This window comes from Cryptotermes secundus, unplaced genomic scaffold (genome assembly GCF_002891405.2).
Source record: "Cryptotermes secundus unplaced genomic scaffold, Csec_1.0 scaffold61, whole genome shotgun sequence".
Lineage (NCBI taxonomy): Eukaryota > Metazoa > Arthropoda > Insecta > Blattodea > Kalotermitidae > Cryptotermes > Cryptotermes secundus.
The window spans coordinates 153,430-179,263 of NW_019741299.1; the positions used below are offsets into that span (position 1 = coordinate 153,430).

A 25,834-nucleotide genomic window follows, 5' to 3' on the forward strand; every position below is an offset into this window, starting at 1 on the left:
CGTGTATTTCTATAAATTTGTTTTCAAACATAAACATAAGGGAGCTGGGCTAACTCAGTCCGTACAGCGACGAGCCAGTCTTGAAGAAAGACTGACAAAAAAAACACACACGAAAAACATCAGTCGCATTAGCCCATGGCCCGGTAGAAAACCGAAACAAGTACCCCCCCAGAACATGAGTCAAGGGCGTTCAAGCTATGCCATCCCGTTCGGTGACGCCGTGTAAATCCACAGCTATGAACTGCCAACTCAGGCGAGGAAATTACAACTATCATGGCGAGTATTAACAAGAGCTGTTCCTGAAAGTTCCAAAAATACAGTCTCGCTCCGTTTTGACCGGCGCAGATCGACAAAATCATGAAAGGGGTAAGGGGGAAGTAGGCTATATGTACAGAGAGAGAGAGAGAGAGCGAGAGAAGGCATGAAAGAGAACCCAGAATGAATGAACGCATAGGGTGATGACTAGCTACATCAACCTCCCTTCTGACCCATCTGGTTCTGTAACTACAATAGCTCTGAATGGTGATCAAAAGACTTGCCTCATGAACTTCATTTCCTAAAAGCCATTAAGGGCCTGTATCGATCTTCCTGGCTCCATTCCACTATATAACACGTTGACACATTCATAAAACTTGCTCAATTCATTGCGGATTGGTTGGTGACCAGGTAAGCGTGAAATCGCCTTAAGCAGGTCAGAGATGAATTCAAACTTCTTTCCTATGTTTGTGTTGCAAGGAAATATTAATGAATGTGGATGCTTCTTGAACAATGTCGTGATGGTAAATACAATTTACCGCTTAAATTCAGTCCCTTTCCCTTTCTCCGCGATGCCTGGCACTTAATGCGATCAGATTAACGATGAAAACAGTTCTCGATGTTTACACACTGCGGATATCATTTGGAGCAAATCCCATTATCAGGCTTAAGACCACAGAAAAACCGAATTAAAATCGAACACAGCCGGATTATTATCGCAATAAAATTGCAATCTATAAAGTTAGGCGTATGGAAGAACCGATTTAAACAAACAAATACAGACCTACTGATCAAGAGACAGTCACGGCGGTGACTATGAAGAAAGCAAGTCTTCTGGGATGTGGCACCGTGTAAATATCTACACAGAAGACTGCTATCTTCAAGAGACACCATGGTTTATAAAGAAATTACACATACGAGGGGGTACCCAAAAGAAACCGAACTTATTTTTTTTTAAACTTATTTACTCAAATTTTAACCACGAACCTTCAATCCCCTTCAAAGTACTCTCCACTTACACTAATACACTTGTCTAGTCTTTTATTCCATTTTTCAAAACACTGTCTAAATTCATCTTTTGTGATGCTTGACAGCGCCTCCGTCGTTTTTTCCTTTCATGTCTAATTTCATTCGAGGAAACAAAAAAAAAAAAAAGTCGCACGGGGCAAGGTCGGGTGAGTATGGAGGGTGAGGAACAGGGGTCATACCATTTTTGGTCAAGAATTGTCGTACAGACAGGGCTGTGTGAGCAGGGGCATTGTCATGACGGAAAAACCAGTCACCCGACTGCCACAAATCTGGCCGCTGAGCTCCAAGTCACTCCCGACAGTTCCACAATTTCTTCAATGGTCCGTCGTCGATCTTCCTTGATGATTTTTTCCCGAGCAAAAAGCAGAATTTCACCGCCGCACGCTGTTCACGAAAATCAGCCATTGCAAAAACGACGTTCACACAAAACAGTCGTCACTATAAACTCTGCCGAAACTAGTCCTTACCTTCTGAAGCAACGGTAGTCGGCTTATCGACTCAGGAATGTTAGCTCTTTTGGGTACCCCATCGTACACTGGATGAAGCTATGCACTAACGGCTTCTGGGTTCTGACACCGTCAGGTCTTGCAATATTTCGGAGGAACATGCTTGCACTATTTTTTAAAGGTTCATCCTGTAAACTGTGGCTGCACAACTCAAAAGACCACAATCTGAACACTCCAGTAGTGTAAATCCTCAACGTTTATGCACTAGTGTTTGTCTGAGAGGGGAACAAAGTTGTATACAAAACAAATCTACATAGCTGGAGGTGGTGGTGTCGTCTGGTACTCTTGCCCAGGATCTCGTATATCTAGACATGAACTCAGGCATCCACAGTGTAAAGCCAACACGAAACTCTACGATAACATAAACCAGATACAGACTGGGGTCTATGGGGATCGAAAGAACTGACATTAACAAGTATTATTCGCCTTTAATTCTAAACTGCGCTTGTGCCTGAAACATGGCTGCTCAGTATATAGCAAATACTTGCCTAACATTAAAATATGACTCTTGGCAAACGTACGTAGCTGTCTGCATCACTTTTCGACTCGATGAATATGCAACGAGCACACACAGAAATACATCTACGCCTTGATGGAAGCTGCACTTGTAACTGGCTCACTGATTATGATATAGAGAGTTCATCCTCTTCCTCAGAAACCTCACTGCCAAGTATAAGTTGTTTACAGTTTGACAGCTACGTGATGGAGGAAAACGTGTACAGAGGCTGGAGGTATCTCATGTGGATTCATTTAATTCATATCACCCAAGACATAATAATAATAATAATAATAATAATAATAATAATAATAATAATAATGTTTCTGAACTTCTTCAGTCAACGCATCCCCCGGTCTGAGAGCAATATTTCATATTACTCCTCTTCAGTGACGATTTGTTTCTTTACCTCGAGCTATGTACGACATAAACACAAGAGGGGGGAGGCTTCATTTCACCTAATTAAAATTAAATAGTTAAAACCAGCTAAAATGTCTTAACTGTCACGAGTAATAATTAAATTTTTCATTTTTTGTGGATGAATACTATATGAGGCACATTTTTTCGTAGGTAACCGGTGTAATTTTGTTAATTTTAATTGGTGCTTCCCTCAGTAGGGAACGGATATAGTGAAGCAGATTACAACAACAGAAGAAGAACACAGGATGAACTTATACGGCCGAAACATGTATCTACGTATACAAACCGCTTGGGTATGTATCGCTCCTCGCTAGATGCAAAGAGTTCGCGAGAATGCCAACGGAGTCGCCACGTGACGGTTCTTTTTCGACAGCTGATTCCGGGGGATACAATCGAAGCAAATAACTACAGAAAGCATACAAATCTGCAAGTGTTCGCAGCAACGGGCGCGGACCTTAAATCGTCAACTTGGTATAATTCATACCGTTTCTATACACACGGCCACATTTACCAGTTCCATGAGCAGGGTTTAACACTCGGTATGCAATGGATATGAGGCTGGCTGTATTCTAGAGCCGTGCAAGACGAGATGACAAGAGAAAACTCCCTGAATCTGCTAGGATTCACTCTAAGGGGGCCCATACACGTACGAGTCTGGCTCGCGAGTCCGACTCGGCTCGTGTTCCAATGAGCCAAACTCGTCCGTGTGTGGTGAAATTAATCCGAACCCGGCTCCTCGCCGAGCCGGACTCGCAAGCCAGACTCGTACGTGTATGGGCCGCCTAACTCCCGATAATCCAACCAGTTACCAATCAGTTTGATGAAGTACACCAACTCAACTAAAATAAAACGGGGGGAAAATCTGGATTACAGAGTAATGCACAAATAATTCCGTACGGCACAGGGTCAATATGGACAGGATTATGATCGAGAATGACCAAGTACCAAAATTCAAAAATATTCTGCAGGTGAAGGTAAAAAGTAAAAAAGTAAAGCTATCCCTGTACCAGGCCGTGAAGGCCCATAGGGTTGTGAGACGTTGAGGGTCCCACATTATCTAGACAATCGGCCCAAAGATGGCGGTAAGGTTGTCAGCCTTACGCGCCGGCCGCGCTTTACTCCTCAGGAAATTTATTTAATTAATTCCTGGTACTCAGTTTTGTTAAGAGGCTGAGTGAACCCCGGGCCCATAGCGCGACTGGAAGGATTAAATCAATTGAAGAAAAAAAAATCCAGTGACCTCATCGGGACTTGAACCCGCGACCTTCCGGCTTGTAGCATAGCCCCTCAACCAACTACGCTACCGCGTGCCCCCCTGCAGGTAAAGGTAACTATGTAAAAATTGATAGAACGTTTATGGTTCCAACTACAAGTACAGCAAAGAGATCTGACCAGGGCCAAGCAGGAGGTCAAATTAAATCTGAGGAGGAAAGATAAAGGGTTACTGACTCCCAGTGACTGCGTCGTCTTCCTTCTCATGCCGCCCTCCCGCCTGCTCAACCCCCTACGGTCGATACTTCACCGACAGACTCACCCCAGCCTGTGCCTACCAGCCGGACATGAGGTTCAACTACATAACAGCCGCATGCCCAGTCATTCATCTCGCTATTCAATGGCGCCGCTCTGCACGCCCTCTCTGGTTGTTACTTTCAATTAGTACTTACTTTGTGCAACTATTTTATCAGGCAACAGATATTGCGGAAATATCTAAATTGTGTGTAAAAAATGTTGACAGTTAAGTAAGTACATCGGGGCTGTCCAATACGCGGGAATCGAGCCGCATCCGTACACTGTAGTTCGTTTTGTGCTGTTCATCAAAGTACCCTTATTCCCCAAAATGTATTAACTCTTTCCGCCCCATGAGAAAGGCGAAGTTTGTCTCACAAGCTTCACGAAAAGAGCTAACTATCAAACACGAGGTATACAAGCCGCGTCCGGTCCTGTGCGGTCCACGGAAGTATCCTCCCATTCACCAAAATGTGTTATGCGTCAATTTTGGTATGTTACATTACTATCTATTACGCTGTAGCATGTAGACCCGTTGCTAAGTAACGACTCTGTATACAACGCCAGGTGCTATGCAACAGATTCCTAACACGTACCAAGTAACTGGGAAGCGATAGCTGTGAGACGGAACAATAGAAGAGCTGTTGGGAGATGTTATCTGTGCGGTCCGTATGATATGTTATAAGCAAGCCAAGTATAGAGTTTAGTTAAGTCAGTTCTCGGAGAGACTTCAGGCAGGAAGGACGTATACCCAAGCCAGGCCTGTTCTCTTGGCCCCGCGCGGAAGGCCCCGTACGCTGCAGACAAAGAGAAGCAAAGAAGAGGATTCAACCTCACGCAGTGTTTTCCCGGCGGTACTGCCTCAATTGAAACCTAACGGTGCCAACCAACGCTGAGGATCCTTTGTAATCCTTACAGTCTACCCTTAACCAGTGTTGCAACGTCAGTAAATCGGCGCTAGCCTGTAGGAGTAAGTTCAGGTGGGCTTTACCCCTCCTGCTTGTCGGAGTTTACTGCCATCACCGGATTATGCAACTGTCCCTGGTTCATGTTCCTTTTAGCTTATACCCCGTTCCAAATATTAGTGTAAGTAGTATCACTTCCCTGGTACGCTCGGTGTTGGTGAGTAAACCGTAGCTGCCAGTATGGTGATGTCTAAGGCCATTAGATTGGACCCCTAAGGCATTAAGAGGGTTATGGACGTCGGAGGCCCCTCAGCCCTATATACAAACCTAAAGAAACCCAGGAAAGTATATAGAAATAGATCTGGGGAAAAAATATACCCTTTTAGAAAAACCAACAATATTAACCTAAACACGCGCTCCGGTCCCCAGTGAGCGTGAAGTCTCCTTCTTATTCTTCTTCTCGAGACACAATTTCAGTTTAGTTAGTTGTGGGGCAGACGCCGGCCAGTAAGGACGTGAACACGGAAGTTGTGGCTCTACGACAATGGAAGCCGTTACCAGACAACTGATCAAGACACAGCAGACTGAGAAGACTTAGCACGTACTGTAGCGAACTGCAGAGCGTGTGAATTAGCGATAGCACTATAGTTACTTACAGTTACGTTCTGTAGTGTACAATAAATCCAATTACCAATCCAAACCACGTCTACAGACACTCGTATCACATGACAATATTTTAACAGCGTTTTTAACCTCATGCATCCGATGCTTTATAGATGTGCTTGTGCTTCATATATCTGATATTTGTATCGGCAGATTGGAAAATATAACTGTTTTTATAATGAGGCCAGCGAATAAGATACACTGCGAACACTCTGTGATTTGAAATTTGACAACCTTTAAGTATATACTTATGTTTATAGTCACCTGAAAACAGGCCAACAAAGTCGTTTAAACGTGACTAATACATTCTTATATGATATGACAAAGTCCAAGTATCTCGGAACAATATTAATGAAAGCAAAATTCGGAACGAAGTGGAACGGCAGTTTATAATCGCGAAATGCTTTCTACCATTCATTTTGAAATATCCCCCCCCCCTTTTCTCCGATCCTAACTACCTTCATGACCAGTTTTCTCTCGAGACGCTGACAGTCACATAGCTTGCAAAGTTAATTACCGTGCTCGAAGGAGCCAGACTCTGGATCCTATCTTGTACCAGCACACATCCTTAAACATTCTTTCTCGAAGATCCACTTTAATACATTCCTCTCATCTAGGTCTCCTAAGCGGTTCCTTCACTTCATAAATTAAAACAAAATTCTGCATTAATTTCTTATTTCTCCACACATGCCCTCACACTTCAACCTGCTTTATTTGATGACCATTGTAACATGTGGTGAGTAGTGTGCGCCTCATGAAGCTCTGTATTACGCACACTTACTCAGCCCCCCCCCCCCNCGCTTCCCCTCCATTGCGTAGCTCGACTATCTGAACAAATTCCAGTCGTACCTCGACCTACGACACGATTCTCCGCCGTATAATCCGATTAAATTTCAGTCGTACCTAGACTTACAATTTCCCGACACAACGAATTTATAGGCTTAGGCTCCCATCAAATTTCGGTCGTTAAGTTACGGTCGTGCCTCGACATGCGACACGATTTCCCTACTTAACGAAGCCATTAAATTAGTATCACCTCAACTTACAAATTTCTGACTTAAGATTCCATTCAACTACAGGCATTAAAAGTATGCCCGGACTTTCGGATTGATGTCCCCTTACTATTATAATAGAAACAATAGCATTATAGCATACTAGCGGTTAAAATATGACCGCCTCTGTGGTGTAGTTAGAGTTCCTGGCTACAGATTCAGAGGTTCCGGGTTCGATTCCCGGTGCTACCAGATTTTCTGAGAAGTAGTGGGTCTGGAATGGGGTCCACTCAGCCTCGTGAGGATAATTGAGTAGCTATTTCAAGGAAATAGCGACTCCAGTATAGAAAACCAAGATTAACGGCCGTAGGGATTCGTTGTGCTGACCACGTGACACCCTCTATCCGCAAAAGTTGACACTAACTTCGCCAAGAAGCGGCGGTCGTTCGGTTGGTATAGTTCGCTTGGGGACTACATGCCACGGAGTTAGGGGTTAAAAAATTGAAAGAAAAAACAGGGGCCTAAGCCTTGAGCTTCAGGAACGTAAGAACTCTATACGTTCCATGTATAATGAACTCGACTTACTACCCGCATTAAGTCTCAAATCCGAGGTAAGACTGCACTCTCTTCTGGGATGTGATGCGGTAAGAGCCCGCCGTCCATTTCGCTGAAATCACATGACTCGTGGACGTAATAAAACGAAATGTCCCTTTTCTTGGAATGGCAGTGTCAACATTAAAAAAGATTCACCCTCGCCAATCTTTCACGGCTCGCACTGCATACTTTTGTTTGGACTACATGCCAAATAAACATGTCAAATAAGTTTCCGCCTCATCAAGGCGTTGATCAGACTGTGTTACGCGTGAAACCATGAAAAAGTCATTCAAATGTATAGCAAAATTCATAACTGTCTGCCTAAACGTTTCATTAATTCGCCGAGACTCCAATAATCTACTTCAGAACATACGAACCCTTCACAATAACCACGTTCAATAATGGAGAATAAAAAATACAACCAAGAAACAACCAAAACATGTACTGTCCGTGTTCTTACACCTGGTGCCTGTTTTCCGCCTGAATTATGACAAGAAATATCGTGGCGGCATTTTCAACTACACTGTGGGTGGGAAGGTGGGTGACGCACCATACCTTAGGCCCTACTGCAACCCATGCATACCTTATAATCCTTATCACGGAAGGTTCGACCACATTCACTATCATTCCACAGAGAACGGCGACGTATAGAGTCATGGACAATATGTAATTAATTAATTACAAACTTGATTCCTAAGTAACAAAATCAATATTCTCTCCGTCATGTGTGAACATTCTGTGGTAAACTTTTCATAAACTGCTAACGCCCACTAGTCATGTTTAGGGTACGGAGGCTGGAAAGAAACTCTGCATCCCCCCCCCCCTTCCGAATGCTTCAATGAATAAACACCTGAGTTAATAATCCTTACAGTAAAATACTAATAGATTCCAAGCACGCTTATTTTACTTCTGAAGCTGTGATGTCGTTGGAACAGAACAAGAGCGAGTTGAAGAGGCAAACGCGAAAAGCTGGCCCACGTTTTGTGCTCTATTCCATCAACGTAACAATAAACTCCACGGCTTTAGTCCGCAAGCGAACTATACCGACCGAGCGACTGCCGCTTGTCGGCGAAGTTAGCGCCAACTTTAGCGGATAGAGGGTGTCACGTGGTCAGCGCATCGTATCCCCACGGGCGTTAATTTCGGTTTTCTAGACCGGAGAGGCTATTTCCTTGAATTAACTCCTCAATTATCCTCACGAGGCTGAATGGACCCCGTTCCTGACCCAATACTTCCCAGAAAATCTGGTAGCGCCGGGAATCGAACCCGGGACCTATTGATCTGTATGCAAGAAATCTGACCACTAGACCACAGAGGCGCATGCTCTCTTCCATCAACAGCCGAAATACATAATCACAGAAAAATAAATAAGCAAATAAGCAAGCGAGGGAATATGGTATCTTCTGCACTATATAAACACAGCTTTCCATTTCTCGCCACAAGTCATCAGGTTGTCGTGTTACTGACTTCACAAGGGACACAACTGCGGTCTAAATTCACAACACACTCATTCTCTTTATAGTACCTAACTCCGCGCTGTGCGTATGCCTATGTATCGTGTCGGTCATACTACAGAATGAATCGAAGTTTAACAACGGATACAGACAATAAACCTGACATCCAGTCAGCAAAAGCGAAACTGCTCCACCTATGGGATGGGGCTATTGCAGAGAATAATCACGTCAATACTTTCCAAAAAACGGTTAGAATACTATATTCCGGCATGTGACGACATACAATCTGGTAGTCTAGAGACAATTCGAAGTAATGTACTGCCCCCATATTCAGGGTTGAAAAGTAGGCAAAGTGAAGAGAATGAACAATTATTACTGTCCGGCCGCGCCATAGCTCAAGCGGTTAGTCGCTGGCTTCCCACCGCGGCGGCCTGGGTTCGATCCCGGGTCTGGTCAAGTGGGATTTGTGGTGGACAAAGTGGCGCCGGGGGGCAGGTTTTCTCCGAGTACTTCGGTTTCCCCTGCCAATCTTCATTCCACCAACTGCTCCACAATTACCCTTACCTATCATCTGGGGCTGGTACTATAGGTCAGAAGTGGCCGCAATACAAGGGACTTAGTCCCACACCAACAGCAATAAAAAAAACTATTACTGTTTTCTCTCTTGTCTTAGTCTCTAATACTGAAGATGGAAGCAATACGTTCCGAAAGATCGATTAACTTCCATCAGAATACACGCGTCACATCCCACAAAAGTTTTTTCCATACAACTGTGAGAACCTCAAACCTCGTATAGGTCTACGTGTATAAGCTCTCTGATGAATGCGTGCAACCGACACATTTTCGGTATTTCCCGCTTATCATATTGATTAAACAAAATAAACTCGGTAGTTTTAGCCCGCAAGCGAACTATACCGACCGAGCGACCGCCGATTGTCGGCGAAGTTAGTGCCAACTTTAGCGGATAGAGTGTCGCGTGTCAGCGCAACGGATTTCCACGGCGTTAATCTCGGTTTTCTAGACCGGAGCCGCTATTTCCTTGAAATAGCTCTTCAATTATCCTCACGAGGATGAGTGGACGCCGTTCCAGACCCACTACTTCTCACAAAATATGACTGGGCTGGGAATCGAACCCGGATCTTCTGGATCTGTAGCCTGGTACTTTGGCCACAAAGAAAGAGCCACAATGAGACGCTCCAAAGTGCAAAAAGAATTGTCTGCTTAAAACTGCCCCTTTCTAATTTGTATTCGTTCCACACACATGAAACTGATAACACAAATGTCCTTCCATTCTTTCATTCCTACAAGAAACATGGGCACGAGTGTCTTACAATCCTCTTCCCTTCCACCGATGCTTGCGGAATGCAATTCGGAACTCGGAAGTTCCACATCTGTTTTTTCTCACTAACTGTCCTTCGCATTAACACCGAATCTGCAAAAAAACAATCTTACAGACTAACAATCAATCAATGATGCCATGTTCTTGATCTGGTTTTCTTCCTACCCCTACTTTATTGACACCCTAACAAATCGCAGTCCACCACTTCAAGTTGAATCACTCCTGCTAAAGCCCTGTAACAGGCCGTGGAGGCCCACAGTGCTCTGAGATGTCGAGGCTCCAACATTTTCTCTAGACAATCGGCTCACAGAAGTAATCACTTCTCCTACAAAATATACAGCCTTTATCATGAACCTGGGAGGGCGAATAGATAAACCAAAGCATGTTCGATATACAGATGATTCTAAATTATTGTTGGGGTTTCCTTGGCGTACAATTTTCAAGCCGGAAAGAACAGAATAAAATGCTTATGGAATATGGAAGTGTAACTCAAAAAAGTTCTATTACCCATAGAATCAATACTACATAATGCGAAACATCAACATGCGCGCCTTTCGTAGCACGTACAGTTTGAAAATTATAGGCCACGGAAAGCCAGACAATAATATAGAATCACCCTTTATATAAAGTACATTATCGGTAGGCACCAATGAATATAATGCTAATGATGTGTTAATTTATACCAAGCTCGACAAATCTGTACCTCTGTATGCAGTATCGCACACCTGCAGGGTTCGATTAAGTATCAAGATAGCTACAGTAACTACGCAAACAAAAGAAGCTCCGTGGCTTGAGTCCGCAAGCGAACTATACCGACCGGGCGACCGCCGCTTGTCGGCGAAGTTAGTGCCAACTTTAGCGAATAGACGGTGTCGTGTGGTCAACGCAACGAATCCCCACGGCCGTTAATTTCGGTTTTCTAGACCACAGAAAAAAAAGTGTCAAATATAAGCAACGAGTTAAAACTCAGAAAATAAATCTACAACAAATATGAAAATAGCCCTCTGATTTGTTACTAGCAACATATATTGATGACATACAGAATATTTAAACTTATTATGTATGATGAATAGGAATATTTGAATTATTAAAGGAAAAATAAAGCTATTGTAGTTTTTCTCCTGCTCATCTCAGGTGCCGTTTGATCTGACATTATCAAAGTAAACAGAACTACATCTTGCTTGAATGGTTTATACTTTCCAGACAGAAATTTTTAAACTGGATGGAGTTAATTTTTAATTCTAATCTAATGGATAAGTTTTCTTAAAATGAAAGCCTTTTGCTTAATACATTGTTTTGTAATTTACAGTGGTTTTGCAGGGTCTGAGTCAGATCACACATAACCTTATGACTTCTAACAAGCTCCACCATACTGGAATAATTAGCAACATTATGACAGACAACTAAAATAAATTAAAGCAAACTTCATAATTACAAAGGCACTGAAAGAAGATTAATTCATCAATGGTACTTGGGCTGTTGCATGAAGTCAAAGAATTTCAGCCCCAGTGCTTCATATCAACACTAAAGCAACACCAAACATTCATACACTTCCCAAGAGATCTGAAAAAGGACATAGATCTGACTTGTCCAACCCACCTATCTCAACCACTACAAGCAGACATCATCACTTACAACATGTGATAGACATAGTGGTTTTATTCAGGGTTTCCTGATGTGACATTCTACTTAACACAGATCTCCGACTAAATGAAAACAAAAACACGAAACCTTGAGAATAAATTACGATTTTTCGCTTAGTGGTGGGTGGAGTCCAAGTGGGTTCACTCAGCACGGTGGCAACTGATTGGTCTATTGTAGCCTGCCCGGGTGATTATGATGGAGAATTTGGTGGAATGAAGATTGGCAGGGGTAACCGAAGTACTCAGAGAAAACCCGCCCAAGCGTCACTTTGTCCACCACAAATTCCACTTGACCAGACCCGGGATCGAAGCCGGGCCGCCGCGGTGGGAAGCCAGCGACTAACCGCTTGAGCCATGGCGCGGTTATAAATTACGATACCTAATGTCCCTAAATTCCTTCAACCCATACTGGAAAATCAGCAGGTAACAGAAAGCTGATATTCAAACACTCTGGTAATCTATTTCTGCACATACTTACACTAGCATAGACTCTGACTGCATTAAACTTGCTAGAAATGATCTCACGAAGAAGATATCAAGAGTACTATCATCTGGGAGGTGACACTGTGTAGTCTGGTAGAAGTTCACAGACATTTCAGAAGCATGTACTGCCTCCATCTTCAAGATCAAAGCAAACAAGCAAGCAATAACAAGCTGCAAGCAGAGTCCTTACTTACACTACTCTGGTTCTTCACTCTGTCAATGATTCTAAATGGCAGGACATGAATTCTTCTGTACTTAACTGAAGAGAGAATACAAGGGCTTTTCTGGCGGGATTCCAGAAAGTTATAAACATCCACTTACTTACTCATGGAGCTGAGCCCTTCTTGAGGAGCCGCCAATTCTGCAGCTACTCAAGAATTTCCCAGCATTTTATGGAACCCGAAGATTCATTACCGTGTTCACAAGAGCCCTCCACTGGTCCCTATCCTGAGCCAAATCTATCCAATCAATACCATCCCATCCTATCTCTCTAAGATCCATTCTAATATTGTACACCCACCTACGCCTTGGTCTACCCTGTGCTCTCTTTCCTTCTGGCTTTCCCACCAATATCCTATACACATTCCTCGTCTCCCCCATTCGTGCTACATGACCTGCCCACCTCATCCTCCCTAACTTGATCATTCTAATTATACTTGGAGAACAGTACAAGTTATGAAGCTCCTCATTATGCAGTTTTCTCCAACCTCCTGTCACTTCATCTCTCTTCGGTCCAAATATTCTCCTCAACACCCTGTTCTCAAACACCCTCAGTCTAATCCACATCCACTGGTAACAACAAATGGTTGCAGCTTTCAATCTATGGAACATCCATAAGCATGTCCATGGAACAACCCTGTCAATCAATATTTCACATGTGTAACCTTGCAAAGCTATACTAAAACACACAATCCTGATGCGTTTCAGGAAGACGATACTATTCTTGTCCTCAGGCTCTTTTGGCCTGTCAGATGTGAACTTCGGTCTCCAGTGTTTACCATCTGCTTCATCTTAAGATTGTGACTGCAGCGTATGCCGAACTGTTGAGCAGCTCATACATACACTGCAACTAGCCCCTGAAAGTAATTTTTCTTATCCTTAGGTTTTTGAAGCCTGCGTCTGACATGGAACTTCGGTCATCGAGGTTTACCTGCTTCTTCAGATGAAGATAATCAGTACAATGTGTGCTGAAATGGCGAAACAGCTTCGACATCAAAAGCAGAAATTATGAATCAAACAACAGCTTTGTTCCAGCCGATGAAAGTGGAATCCTTCGTGCAACAAAACTGCAACACTCTAGGGTACTCAAAATTAGTTATGATATCTTGTTCCCAAGAACTTGCTTCAACCAGTTCCAAATATGCCACAGTCAAAATAAGTGGGTCAGGGGCTTAGAAATAGATCCTGCTGATGCCATTAGCTAACATGTTGCAGTACAGAATAAAAAGAATATAATAGCAATGTGATGCTGCATACATTTCCAAATAGTGTGCCATGGAACCAGACATCACATAATCAGCCTTTCGATTCTGTGTTCATTTTAAGCCTACTTTCCTTCCTTAAAAAGAGAAAATATACACAAGATCCCCATGCTATTCTGTGCCCCCTTTCCAACTGTAAAACAACTCATGATTTCCACAAAATTTGGTATAAACGTTACACGACTGAAGGCTACTCAGACCTTGTACATTATAATTTCATACAATGAGGAATAACAATGGGGTGGATGTAAAAACGCCTGAGGTGCGAATAACAAAAATGCCTCTTTTAACACAGACCTGAAATTGTTTGGAAACAGACATACAAATTATATTCAACTTTTGTAAGGGCTAATTTTATAAAAATACAGAACAACAGTCACCAAACAAAAATTTTTAATTGGATTCAGTTTGAAAGTGGTAACTAATGAAACAGTGAAGCTCAAAATATGGAATCTGGTATGAAGACAGATTTAGGGAAGTACAAATTATACACAAATGTCACTTCTCTGTGGCTTTAGTCCGCAAGCGAACTATTATACCAACCGAGCAACCGCCGCTTGTTGGCGAAGTTAGTGCCAACTTTTGCTGATAGAGGGTGTCGCATGGTAAGCACAACACATCCCCCATGGTCGTTAAGCTCGGTTTTCTAGACCGGAGCCGCCATTTCCTTGAAATAGCTCCTCAATTATCCTCACAAGGCTGAGTGGACTCCGTTCCAGACCCACTTGTTCTCAGAAAATCTGATAGCGCCGGGAATCGAACCCGGGACCTCTGGATCTGTAGCCAGGAACTCTGACCACTAGATCAGAGAAGCAGGGCAAATGTCACTTCTAAGGCAACAAATACAAAATGAGCATAAAGCAAACATTTAAGGTTATATCTGACAAATTCAATATAGTCAGAATTTGTAATTGAATACCACCAATAAGGAGCCCCTAAGAAATAAACTAATAATATACTCTGTATGTCACATATTTAGAACTGCAAGGAATTGGGTCCTATAATCATCTGCTCAAAAGCTCATCATGCTAAGGTATTGACTAAATTGTGTTTTAGTGTTGGACTATAAATTTATATTACAGACTTGCAATAACAGCAAGATTTGTAGGACTAGAACATAAATTAAACTGAGGGGAAAAAAAAAAGGGGGACGAAATAAAGTTTATAGCTAAATGAAGCGGATCAAACTACAGAACGATCTTGACAAGAGACTGTAAATCATGAGAGAGGAACCAAGTTCTGCCCCAAACTTCTTGTTATGTAAGGTAAGGTATGGTAAGGTACAGCTGTCCCTGTGCTTAACAAATTAATCACTACACCATGAGGGCATATGGGGAGGTGGACTTATACTTCCATACTTTCTTGACCTTGGTACTAGCTGTAGGTGAGTGATCAGTTTCATGCCCCGACCACTTTACCACCAGTACCCATTGGATAGGAGGCTGGGTGAGCCCCAGAGCAGGTCGGAACAATATTAAGAACAGAAAATTCTTGACCCTACCAGGACTTGAACTCTAACCCTTCGGTCACTAAACCAACTGTGCTTTCCGAGCTTCCACTTGTTGTTAGGTACATATGATAATGAAGCATATTTCTGGTAGCTTCACTAATTTCAGCTTCATGCATATATTTTCATGAAAACAGTGTTCAGAGATGTGGTACTAAGGTCCTGATAGGCTGCGCCATAGCTCAAGCGGTTAGTCACTGGCTTCCCACCGCGGCAACCCGGGTTCCATACCGGGTCTGGTCAAGTGGGATTTGTGGTGGACAAAGTGGTGCTGGGGCAGGTTTTCTCCAAGTACTTCAGTTTCCCCTGCCAATCTTCATTCCACAAATTGCTCCACAATCACCCTCACCTATCATCTGGGGTTGGTACAATAGGCCAGAAGTGGCCGCAGTACAAGGGACTTAGTCCCACTCCACTAGCAATAAAAAAAAGGTCTGTGATCAAAGATGAATATATAAACTGTTTCCAATCCTCCTCCTCCTCCCCCACTTCGAGAGCTTATCAAAAATATACTGCTACTGGCTATTTTTATTTTAGATCTTTATAACCTTAGAACTCTCGCAGAAGGCTAGAAATTCCACCTTCATACCTTACAGCAACAAAATTCATACTACTATGACAAAATATGTTATTATGAGTAAAAAAAAAGTCTCTTAAAACAGCTCAAGAGCCTTGTATTCTGAAGGACAGAGTGATTCATACAACAGGGACCAACAAACTGTTCAAACAGTTGCTTTGATGGTGGGTGGGTACTGATTAGATGCCATGTAATCTGGTGAAGTCCAACATTCTGGAGGAACGTATGTCTTCCATCTTCAAGGTGAATGAATATCTCATACAAGAAACCAGCAAAAAGCAGACAAAAATCTTGCCAGTTCCTTGTTTGGTTTATTTTTCAACCACGAAGCAGTGTGTTCCTCCAAAATGTTTGTGGGCACTTGCCAGACTATGGGGCATTACATCATAGAAAACAGCACTCTTCGGTCATTTCTGTGAGAATCTCAAATCCTACACTGTACAGTTCTTGTGACTGGTTGACCGTGGGGGTTATTTGTGCTGCATTTACAACCGTCTTGAGATAGTACTGAACCTGTATTTCTTACTGAGACTTGGGAGAAAGAGATCCAGTGATGTGTTCATAAATTTAACGGTACTGAAGTTGACCTTTCACCAGAAAACCATTCTCCAACTTTACAAAATGTAGACTACACCGTGGTTTTTATCTGATAGGTAAAAACATCAATCACAGCATGTGATGACAAACAAGACTCAAGATTGATTCAAATAAAATAACTTTGATTTTTTATAAGAAACACATGTCTCTAAAATGTCCAGTTATAGAGCCAAATGACTCCTGAAATTTCATCCTTATAGAATATAAATGCAAGCCAACTTCAGCCTGCAGATCCGATTTCAAGAACCAGCTTTCAACTTCACGTTTTATAAATATTCATGCTGGTGTAGATGAGATTCACTCTCCGTTTCCGACAGATCAAACCTGTCTTCATCTCGATGGTTACATGAACTCACAGAACACAAAACATAAGGAAACTAACAATCCAAATTTTTCGTCACATCCCATTACATGATTAGAGGCTTTGTTTATGCAGTCCTATAAATGCAATAATAGACCCCATATACTTTTACAGCATGGTAAATCATAGTGGTGGCTGAATGATATTGTGCTTCACTTCTTTGCAGCAATAATTAAACAAGAGTTACACATTTTAGCAGGTAGACGATGCACCAACACACAGCGCCAAGTTTTCAACGCTGCCTCTACAGAACAGGTTATTTGTAGGGTAATGTGGTAGTCACGGTAAACTGAAGACAAAAGAGTATGGTATTCTGGGATGTAATAACCTGTAGTTCAGAGAGAAAAAAAAAACATTTAAGTGGCACCTACTGCCTGCATTTTCAGGGTCAAACTGCAAGCCAAAGCAGAGAGCACACAGAGCAAGCTGGATTGTTGCTTGGTTTCATCCCTGAATATAAAGATGATATGTTCCTCTGAAATATCTGGCTTCCTCCTAGCTACTTGGCTTTAGAATCCAGCCAACAATATGCTCACCAGTCGCTACTGTGAATACCTAAAAACCAACACAGAGGCAGGAAATTTAGAGAAACACCCCACACTATATGGGGGGCTTCACAGATCAAAATCTGTACAGCTTTATGCAACAAAACTACAGAATATGAATTTCAACACGTCACAAATCTTTTGATACCTATGCTACGTCCACTTGGATGCTGCAAAGTGGTCCTTTCAACAGTTATTTTAATGTGAGATTCAAGGCCCCTCGTGGTGATGAACGTGAAGATATGGTCTTCAGGGATGTGACACTATGCAGTTTGGTAGCTGCTGTTTATCAGGCAGATACAGTGGATTTAATGAAAACGTTTTACAAATGTGGATAGAACTATCAGTTGGAGTGTAGCAGTAGCATGTCATTTCTTTATGCAAGAGAACCTGCAAGCAGTTAGGGTCCCACTTTACGCACATGTGCGAACATGATAATGAGGCAGGAAACAAGGGATTCAGCCGCTCTTGCACCTGAGTCCCTTCAGTGTTCTCCCACACAACATTCCAATGTCAATTTTTCAAAGAATTTGTATTGAATTTATGCTTGAAACTTGAAGGGACAAACTATTTTGGGGACTGAGGAATAGAGAAGAGATTAAATAAATGGATCTTAAAGAAATACTATTAACAGTGTAACCTGCATTCAACAGGCTCATAACGGGGGGGGGACTGCAAGTTTTTGTGACCTTCCTGAGAAGCTAACAGTTTCTCAGCTGATTAAGAAGTTCACAGCCTCTTATGGAACCTAAAGTTTCTTTACTGGGATCACAAGGGTCCTCCGCTGGATCCTATGCTTCGCCCCTTTGAATCCAATTAACAGTAATGAATGTGGAGCAGCAGGTGGTATGAGAATTGGCAGGGGAAACTGAAGTACTTAATGAAAACGTGCACAAATACCACTTTGTCCACCACAAATTCCATGTGATCTGACCTGGGACTGAGCCTGGGCCACCAAGGTGGGTAGCCGGCTACTAACTGCCTGAGCCATGGCACAGCCATCTTTGCACAGAAATGTCTCTACATACAAAAGACTGTTCTGTTTAAAGTGCTCAATGATTGTGCATAAGTATAAAACTAATTCTTTAATTCAAGGTTGACACTGAAATCATTAAACTTAACATTTTACAGCAATCACATAAAAGTAAAGCTATCCCTGTAACAGGCCGTGGAGGCTCATAAGGTTGTGAGGTGTTGAGGTTCCCACATTTTCTACACAATCGGCTCACAGATGGAGGCAAGGTTGTCAGCCTTACATGGTGGCCACCCTTTACCCCCAAGAATATTCCTGGTACTCATTTCTGTTAGAGGCTGAGTCAACCCCAGGGCCATAGTGCAGCTGAAAGGATTAGGTCAACAGAAAAAAAAAATCCAATGACCTCATCGGGACTTGAACTCACAACCTTCCAGCTTGTAGAATAGTGCCTCAACCAATTACACTACCGCACATAACATTACAACTGCCATCTCAGACCCTACATAAGTAACTTCCAAATAGTTCTATGAATACTGGCACATCTTTTTCATTATTACTTCCATACCCTTTCATATCTTTCGGCATGCGGCTATTAATGTCACACTTTAATTTCACCTGAAGCTTCTGCTTCCACATCTTTTGTAAGAGTCAATGGTTTAGGGCCATGTATTTAAATTACAATGCATACTTTCTTAATATATTCAGTTCTTTGATGAGCCTTTGGGATATTATGTTTCTATCTACTGTTTGAGTCTGTGTGTGTACAAATGCTGATATATGTGGATCTATAATCACCTGAGTAGCCAACATAGCTGCAAACTACAGGTTTTTATGGTTTATTTAATGTCATTATTAGTAGCCTAGACTATACAGTGGTGAATAATATGATTGGTGAGTCAGAAAGCATGTCAAATAAGCTGACAATGGCTTAATTTGAGGTACTTTCCCAGCACCTCCCCCAAAGGACTGTGAAAAATCACAAAAACCTGTTAAAACAGTCTCTGAACCAAGATTTTAACTTCTGATCTAAAGAATATGACATAAGTAATCATTCAGTCATGACTTTGTGCATATTACTTGCAGAATATCTGACAATGAGATGTGTGTCACACACACAACACTTTGAGCTACTACAGGATGTTGTAACTAAATGACATAAGGTCTAGATATGACTCAGATTTTATTCCTTCAAGAACCCTGTGGTCTAGTATTGTGCATATCACATACACAGGTCAACACTGAAACAGATCACATCAGCTGCAAGGGATTTCCATCAAAATATCTCCTAATACAAGGTCAAATTACACGTGACTGAGAAGAGGAAGTATTTAGACTATACTGTGTGAACAGCAAAAGAAAATGTGAGGTAAAAAGAGATTTGAGGTGGTATCAGAAAGTTCTGTACAGATATTGTTGTAACTGCCTCGGTGAAAGATGAGAGGGGAGGCCAGGGTCACACTTCTGCAAGCCTACTGCATCAGTCTGCCACTGTGAACATGCAGTGTTTTTACAAGAGTTTTTTTTTTCAAATTTGTATCTCTTTTTGTCTGCAATGTATGGCAAAATCAAGCAACATGTCTGTACCAAATTTCTCATGAAGCTAGGCAAATCCGCTACCAAAACCCTTCAAATGCGTCGAGAGGCTTTTGCAAGAATATTCTTTAAGCCAGACAGTGGTTTTTGAATGGCATTCACATTTCAAGGCCTGTCGAGTGTCAGTTTAAGATGACAAAACATTCAGGTCAACAAAGCACCAGCAAAATGACAGAAAATGTTAAAATCATCCACGAAGACCATCACCGAACAATCCATGAGCTCGCAGACACCGCTAGGATCACTTATGGAGTTTGACAGGAGATCTTAACCGAAAATTTGAACATGCACTGCATTGCTCCTTCATAATGACAACGGTCCAACCACACATCCCCGAAAACCACAGAGTTTGTGACTAACACCGACATGGCTATCATTCCCCATCCTCCCTACTCACCGGACTTAGCCCACTGTGATTTCGATGTTTCCCAAACTGAAGGTTTAACATTTTGAAACATGTCTGACATCTGAAGGGAATCGCAAACGGTACTCAACAACATTAAGGGAAATGACTTCCACAATGCTTTTGAAGCATGGAAAACATGATGAGATTGCTGTATACGTTCCCAAGCAGACTATTTTAATGGAGATATCAGCCAAAATGGGGTAAGTTATGCCGGCATTTTTTTTTCTGACACAGTCCAAGAACTTTCCAATAGAACCCCATAAAGAAAGGAGGAATAATGTACTTTCCAACATAGTGTACATGTACAGCCAAACTGGACAGAGTTCATGTTGTGTTAACATATGAGAAAAACTAAGTTAAACCAACCAAATAAAACCTAACCTAATGTGTCACCAAATATCGGGCTGTTAATGAATTGTTTAAACTTCACTAGCATAGCTGGTATCTGTCAATAAACAGAGTACGTAAGTGGCAATCTTTAAGATGATGCATAAGTAACTGATCAGCATTATATACAGAGAAACCAAGCAAATGTTAAAACAATTGCTCTCAGTTTTATTACTAAACAGGGTCTACAGAAATATTTCATGAACTGTGGAGATGAAAGTGCTTGGGGGTTCCCATTCTTGGACTACTGTTCTACTAACCTTAAGCCCCTTTTAACCTATGTCAATTGGCCTAACCACTTGTTAGTTAAAACTATTATATGGTTATCAATACAAATATCTGTGGAAACATAATGGCTATATGACTGTGGGAAATATGTTGGGGAGGTAAAATGAAACAGTCTAGGGAAGTGTGGAGGGGGTAAATCCATGTGACAATTTTCTCCAGCCTCGGTATATATGATGAACATGGCAGTTTAAATTCTACCATATTCCACAACTGTAGCTAATAAGATATTGTAAATTTCAATTAAGTCATGATGTTAACAAAAGTTTAATGATATTGTATTTTGTCATTTTTATTTACATCCCATTCCAAGTAAGTTCTGAAAGTGGCGTTAATGTTCTTGGAAATTACCAAACTTGGTACAACTGCAAATGTAGGACCACTTTCATTACTATATAGACAAATTATAAACACAGATGTGTGTTATCTGACTATGTGCATGTATTACATTGTCCTCAGGTCACAGTAATCCTCTTATAGTCACAAAGGTAACAGCTCTATATTTGAAACTGTGCCATCTGAAGGATAAAAATGTAATTTAATTCACATTTATACCAGAGAGATTAAGGAATGAAATAAAGGCACAAAAGATAAAGGAAATAAAGGCCATAAAAGACGAAAATATGAAATAAATGATTCCCTGACGAATTTCAACAGCTCTTTCCACTATTTTAACCAATGAATACACTTTTACCAACTTGGTAAGATTCCAATCCTGGAGGGATTTTTAACCCTAGTATTCGATACATTACTACAATTTAATGACATAATTTTTGGCATCATGGTTTATATAAAGTGCTGTTAAAAGGTACCTTAACAACAGACAATGGACATGACACAAAATAATTGCTTCTGTACCTACAACTGAACAACCTGTCATGACTGTCACCTATCATGAGCTTCAATCAATTTCATGTGAATTTAAAGGTTCAATGGATTAATATGAGAACTTCCTGCACAGACACTATACAGATAATGGGGTTAAAAATACAGCAGAGAGGATTCACAGGTTTCACATACAGTAATATGAACGTGGACCCCCTTGTTAGATGCCTAACCCAAATGCCACTGGTGTGCCTGACAAGTCGGTACTGTCAACACTAAATTCCTTCAACGCTTTCTTAAAAACTCACCCAATAATAGTAGTTTAAGTTCACGCCTCGCATCACGTTTATCCCTCCGAAGTTGCCTTTCAATTTCTTGATTTATTCTCTTCTGTTCCTTCGCCTCTTCCGACAGGCAGCACGCCATGTTTTACTTCGGAGGGTTGCTCAGCCAATATTATCTGTACCGAGCCGTTTTACGTGCCGTTTTGAAAGGGATTCAAAACCCTCACGGCTCCTCACGCACGTATCACTCCTATAAAAGAATAAACATTAATTTGCACTCGGTTTGCCTTCGGTAATACACACACACATTCACGCACACACACTTTTTCGCCTCCGTGTAGGGCTCCACTTAGCCTGCCTGCCTCCCTCGCCCTCACTTGGGTGTGGTACAGACGACGCAATACGTCTGCTGCACAACCCTTTGCTGATATGTAGTATACAATCCACGAATGCCAACTTATATTCCTTGCAGTGGTCACATCACTTGCATGTAAGCCTATTACAATAATTGAATTCATGAAGCCATGATCTCTTACATGCACGTGTTTATAAATAAGATTAAAATACAGAATAAATGGTGAAGTACCAGGGGGGAAGACACAACTTGGAGCAGCCTATGTTTAGGTTACAATATAATTTACCAAACATGTACCACCCAAACCATACGACAGTTATGCATGTAACTCAACTTACGTAAAATAATATCCATCAAGTATAAACCTGAACTTGAACCCACTATTTAACACGAATTTCTTTATATTGTACAACAACCGCCTAACCAATATGGCGTCAGGTGTCTAAATCCCATCATGCAATGGTTTTAAAATAAATAAGCATCAAAAGTATGCGTATGAATACAACTTAATAATCCAGTTCAGTAATCAGAATTCTCTTTAGAAGCCGTCAAAGAAGTAAAAGAATTGACGATAATGTCCATTTTATTCGTTACTTCCACTGAGCATATGAATCATCTTTTGGCGCAAAATTTGTTAATGGGGCTATACAATGAAAATAAACATACGCGGAACTACACTGGGATTACTTTCCTTTCTGCAGCCCATTTCAAAAATAAACATGACTTTAACATGCTACTAGATAATTAATTGAAGTAAACAACAGACATTATAAAATTTACAATAAGTATTAATAAAATTGTGACCTAGATTCACTAGAAAAATTTGCTGGTCCCCCCTAAAAAGTCATAAAATTTCAACCGAGAAGAATAATTTATAAAATTTTCGGAAAAGTATCAGAAGTTCTGTTTCTAAAAGCTCCCACAATTTTCCAAATTTGTAAATAGTCACGACCAAAACGACCGCTAGAAATAGGACATTTTAGGGAAGAATATTACAGATTATATGCCCGCAAGTGTTAAAGAGAAATATCCAAATACATAAAGGTATAGATTACTTACTTACTTACTCATAGTGCTGAGCCCTTCTGGAGGAGCTGCAAATTCTGCAGCTACTCAAGAATTCCCCAGCATTTTTTGGAACCCGAAGGTTCATTACCGTGTTCACAAGAGCCCTTCACTGGTCCCTATCCTGAGCCAGATCTATCCAATCAATACCATCCCATTCTATCTCTCTAAGATCCATTCTAATGTTGTCCACCCACCTACAACTTGGTCTTCCCTGTGGCCTCTTGCCTTCTGGCTTTCCCATCAATATCCTATATCCATTCCTCTTCTCTCCCTTCCGTGCTACATGCCCTGTCCATCTCATCCTCCTTGACTTGATCAATATAATTATACTTGGAGAAGAGTACAAGTTATGAAGCTCCTCATTATGCAGTTTTCTCCAACCTCCTGTCACTTCATCCCTCTTTGGTCCAAATATTCTCCTCAACACCCTGTTCTCAAACACCCTCAGTCTATGTTCCTCTCTTACTGTCAGAGACCAAGTTTCACACCCATACAGAACCACAGGCAAAATTATAGTTTTGTATACTCTAATTTTTATGTTTTTGGACAACAGACGAGAAGACAAAAGGTACTGGACTTTACCCGAGTAAAGGTATAGATACAAAACTAAATTAAAAATAAAATTAAAAAAGTACAAATCAGAAATAAAAATAAAATGAGCATGGAATTTTAAATGTGGTATATAAAAATGTCTTATTTTATTTTTTTATTCGAAGTAGGAAGCTTCCTGATTATCAAGAGAATTTTCAGTCTGTTCTGCAGGATTTCAATCCATGGAATCATATAAAAGTAAAGCTATCCCTGTAAGAGGTCATGAAGGCCCATAGGATTGTGAGGTGTTGAGGGTCCCACATTATCTAGACAATCAGCTCAAAGATGGAGGTAAGGTTCAAGTACATTCATAAAATTAATTTCCATGCGAAATGACTTTTAAATTCAAAGACAAATATCTATTGCTACCTTCTTTTAACACAAAAAATAGCCAGCCTGGCTGAAAATATTGTAATGAAAATAGAAATGACTAATTTATTTCACCCAAAACCCCAGGTTCAGATTTGAAAATTTAGATGCAAAACATATTAATCTTTATAAGAATTTATACTGAGACTTAATGCACCATGTTCCCAGAAATATATGTTGTACTTGGTACAATATGCATTTTCTGATATATACTTTATTGAAATTTCCCTACTTTAAAACAGAGTGCATTCACTATTGTTATTTGTTATGCTTAAAATGACACGTGAAGTATTCTGACCTACATTTCCCGGTATTAGGCAGATTACTGTGCCAGTAGGGCTTCAGAGTGACCTCCCCTCTTGCTTCCGACTACACAAATCGAAACTAAATTATACATGCAACTTCATCCAAGGACATTCATAAGAATAGAATCAACCATCCCCTTCTCCTGATTTTAATACAGTCGTCGCTAAAATCATTTTTGGAGGTTAGTTTGTATTCAAAAAATATTTTTTAATAAAGTGAAGCCTACAAAATAAATATTCTTTATTTCATATGAAAGTAGAGGATAAATCATTGTTCAGACCCAAATTCTTGTGCCTATGTACTATCCCAGAAGGAACAGAGCAAGACGTACAGAGCATCACAAACAGGCATGTTTCAAATGCAGATTTGTGAGATTCACATCCTTGTGTATCTCAGAGATAAATAAATTAAATTTAGTAAACAGTATACCAAATTAAGAAACTGTAAGATAAATTATTAATTTTCCTCCTGATCATAACTACAACCAGGATAGCTCAGTGAGTACAGCAATGGTGTTATGAGATGGATGACCAGGGTCTGATATATGGGAGGGGAAAGAGATATTTCTCTTCTCCCTCAATGACCCACCCAGCCTCCCAAATAATAGGCAAATGGAGTGGGGTGGAGGGTTGTTAAAGTGGCCAGGGCATGAAACTGATCACTCACCTTGATCTAGTGCCAAGGTCAAGAATGGTGGAGCTAAACCTCCACTCCCCTATATATTGTCATGGCATACTGCTTAATTAATGAAGTACAGGGACAATTTACCTTTACCTTTAATATTGATTGTAACTGTTGTCTGACATGTTGGCTTCAAGGCTCTTGGGAAGGTGATAACGAGGAGTATGAGTACAGTTTCCTGGGTTGTATCGTCATGTATTCAGAGACAGCCAAACATTTCAGAGGTAGATGTCACCTCCATCTTCAGGGTCAAAGATTAAGCCATGCAAGAAACCAGCAGAAGCAGGTGCTAAGCTGATCGAATTGCACAGGGAAAATCCAATCTGGTATAGACCAACCCAAACTGAAATAAACT

General features: G+C 41.1%; 1 protein-coding gene across 5 annotated transcripts in view; it reads right to left on the minus strand.

Annotated features, from left to right (window-relative positions):
• The window catches only part of LOC111872659 (guanine nucleotide-binding protein G(q) subunit alpha), a 65,961-nt gene extending 43,052 nt beyond the window's left edge, over window positions 1–22,909 (minus strand). The window contains exons 1-2 of one of the 5 annotated variants that reach the window (XM_023866754.2): window positions 22,803–22,909; window positions 22,134–22,359 (exon numbers count right to left, since the gene is read on the minus strand). In XM_023866754.2, the coding sequence (XP_023722522.1) occupies window positions 22,134–22,251 (118 nt within the window). In that variant the 5' untranslated portion in view covers window positions 22,252–22,359; window positions 22,803–22,909. Of the gene's footprint in view, window positions 1–22,133; window positions 22,537–22,802 lie in introns of those variants that run through there. The other 4 variants (XM_023866755.2, XM_023866758.2, XM_023866757.2 and 1 more) reach the window with 4 other exon arrangements.
• Between the last annotated feature and the right edge of the window lie 2,925 nt (window positions 22,910–25,834).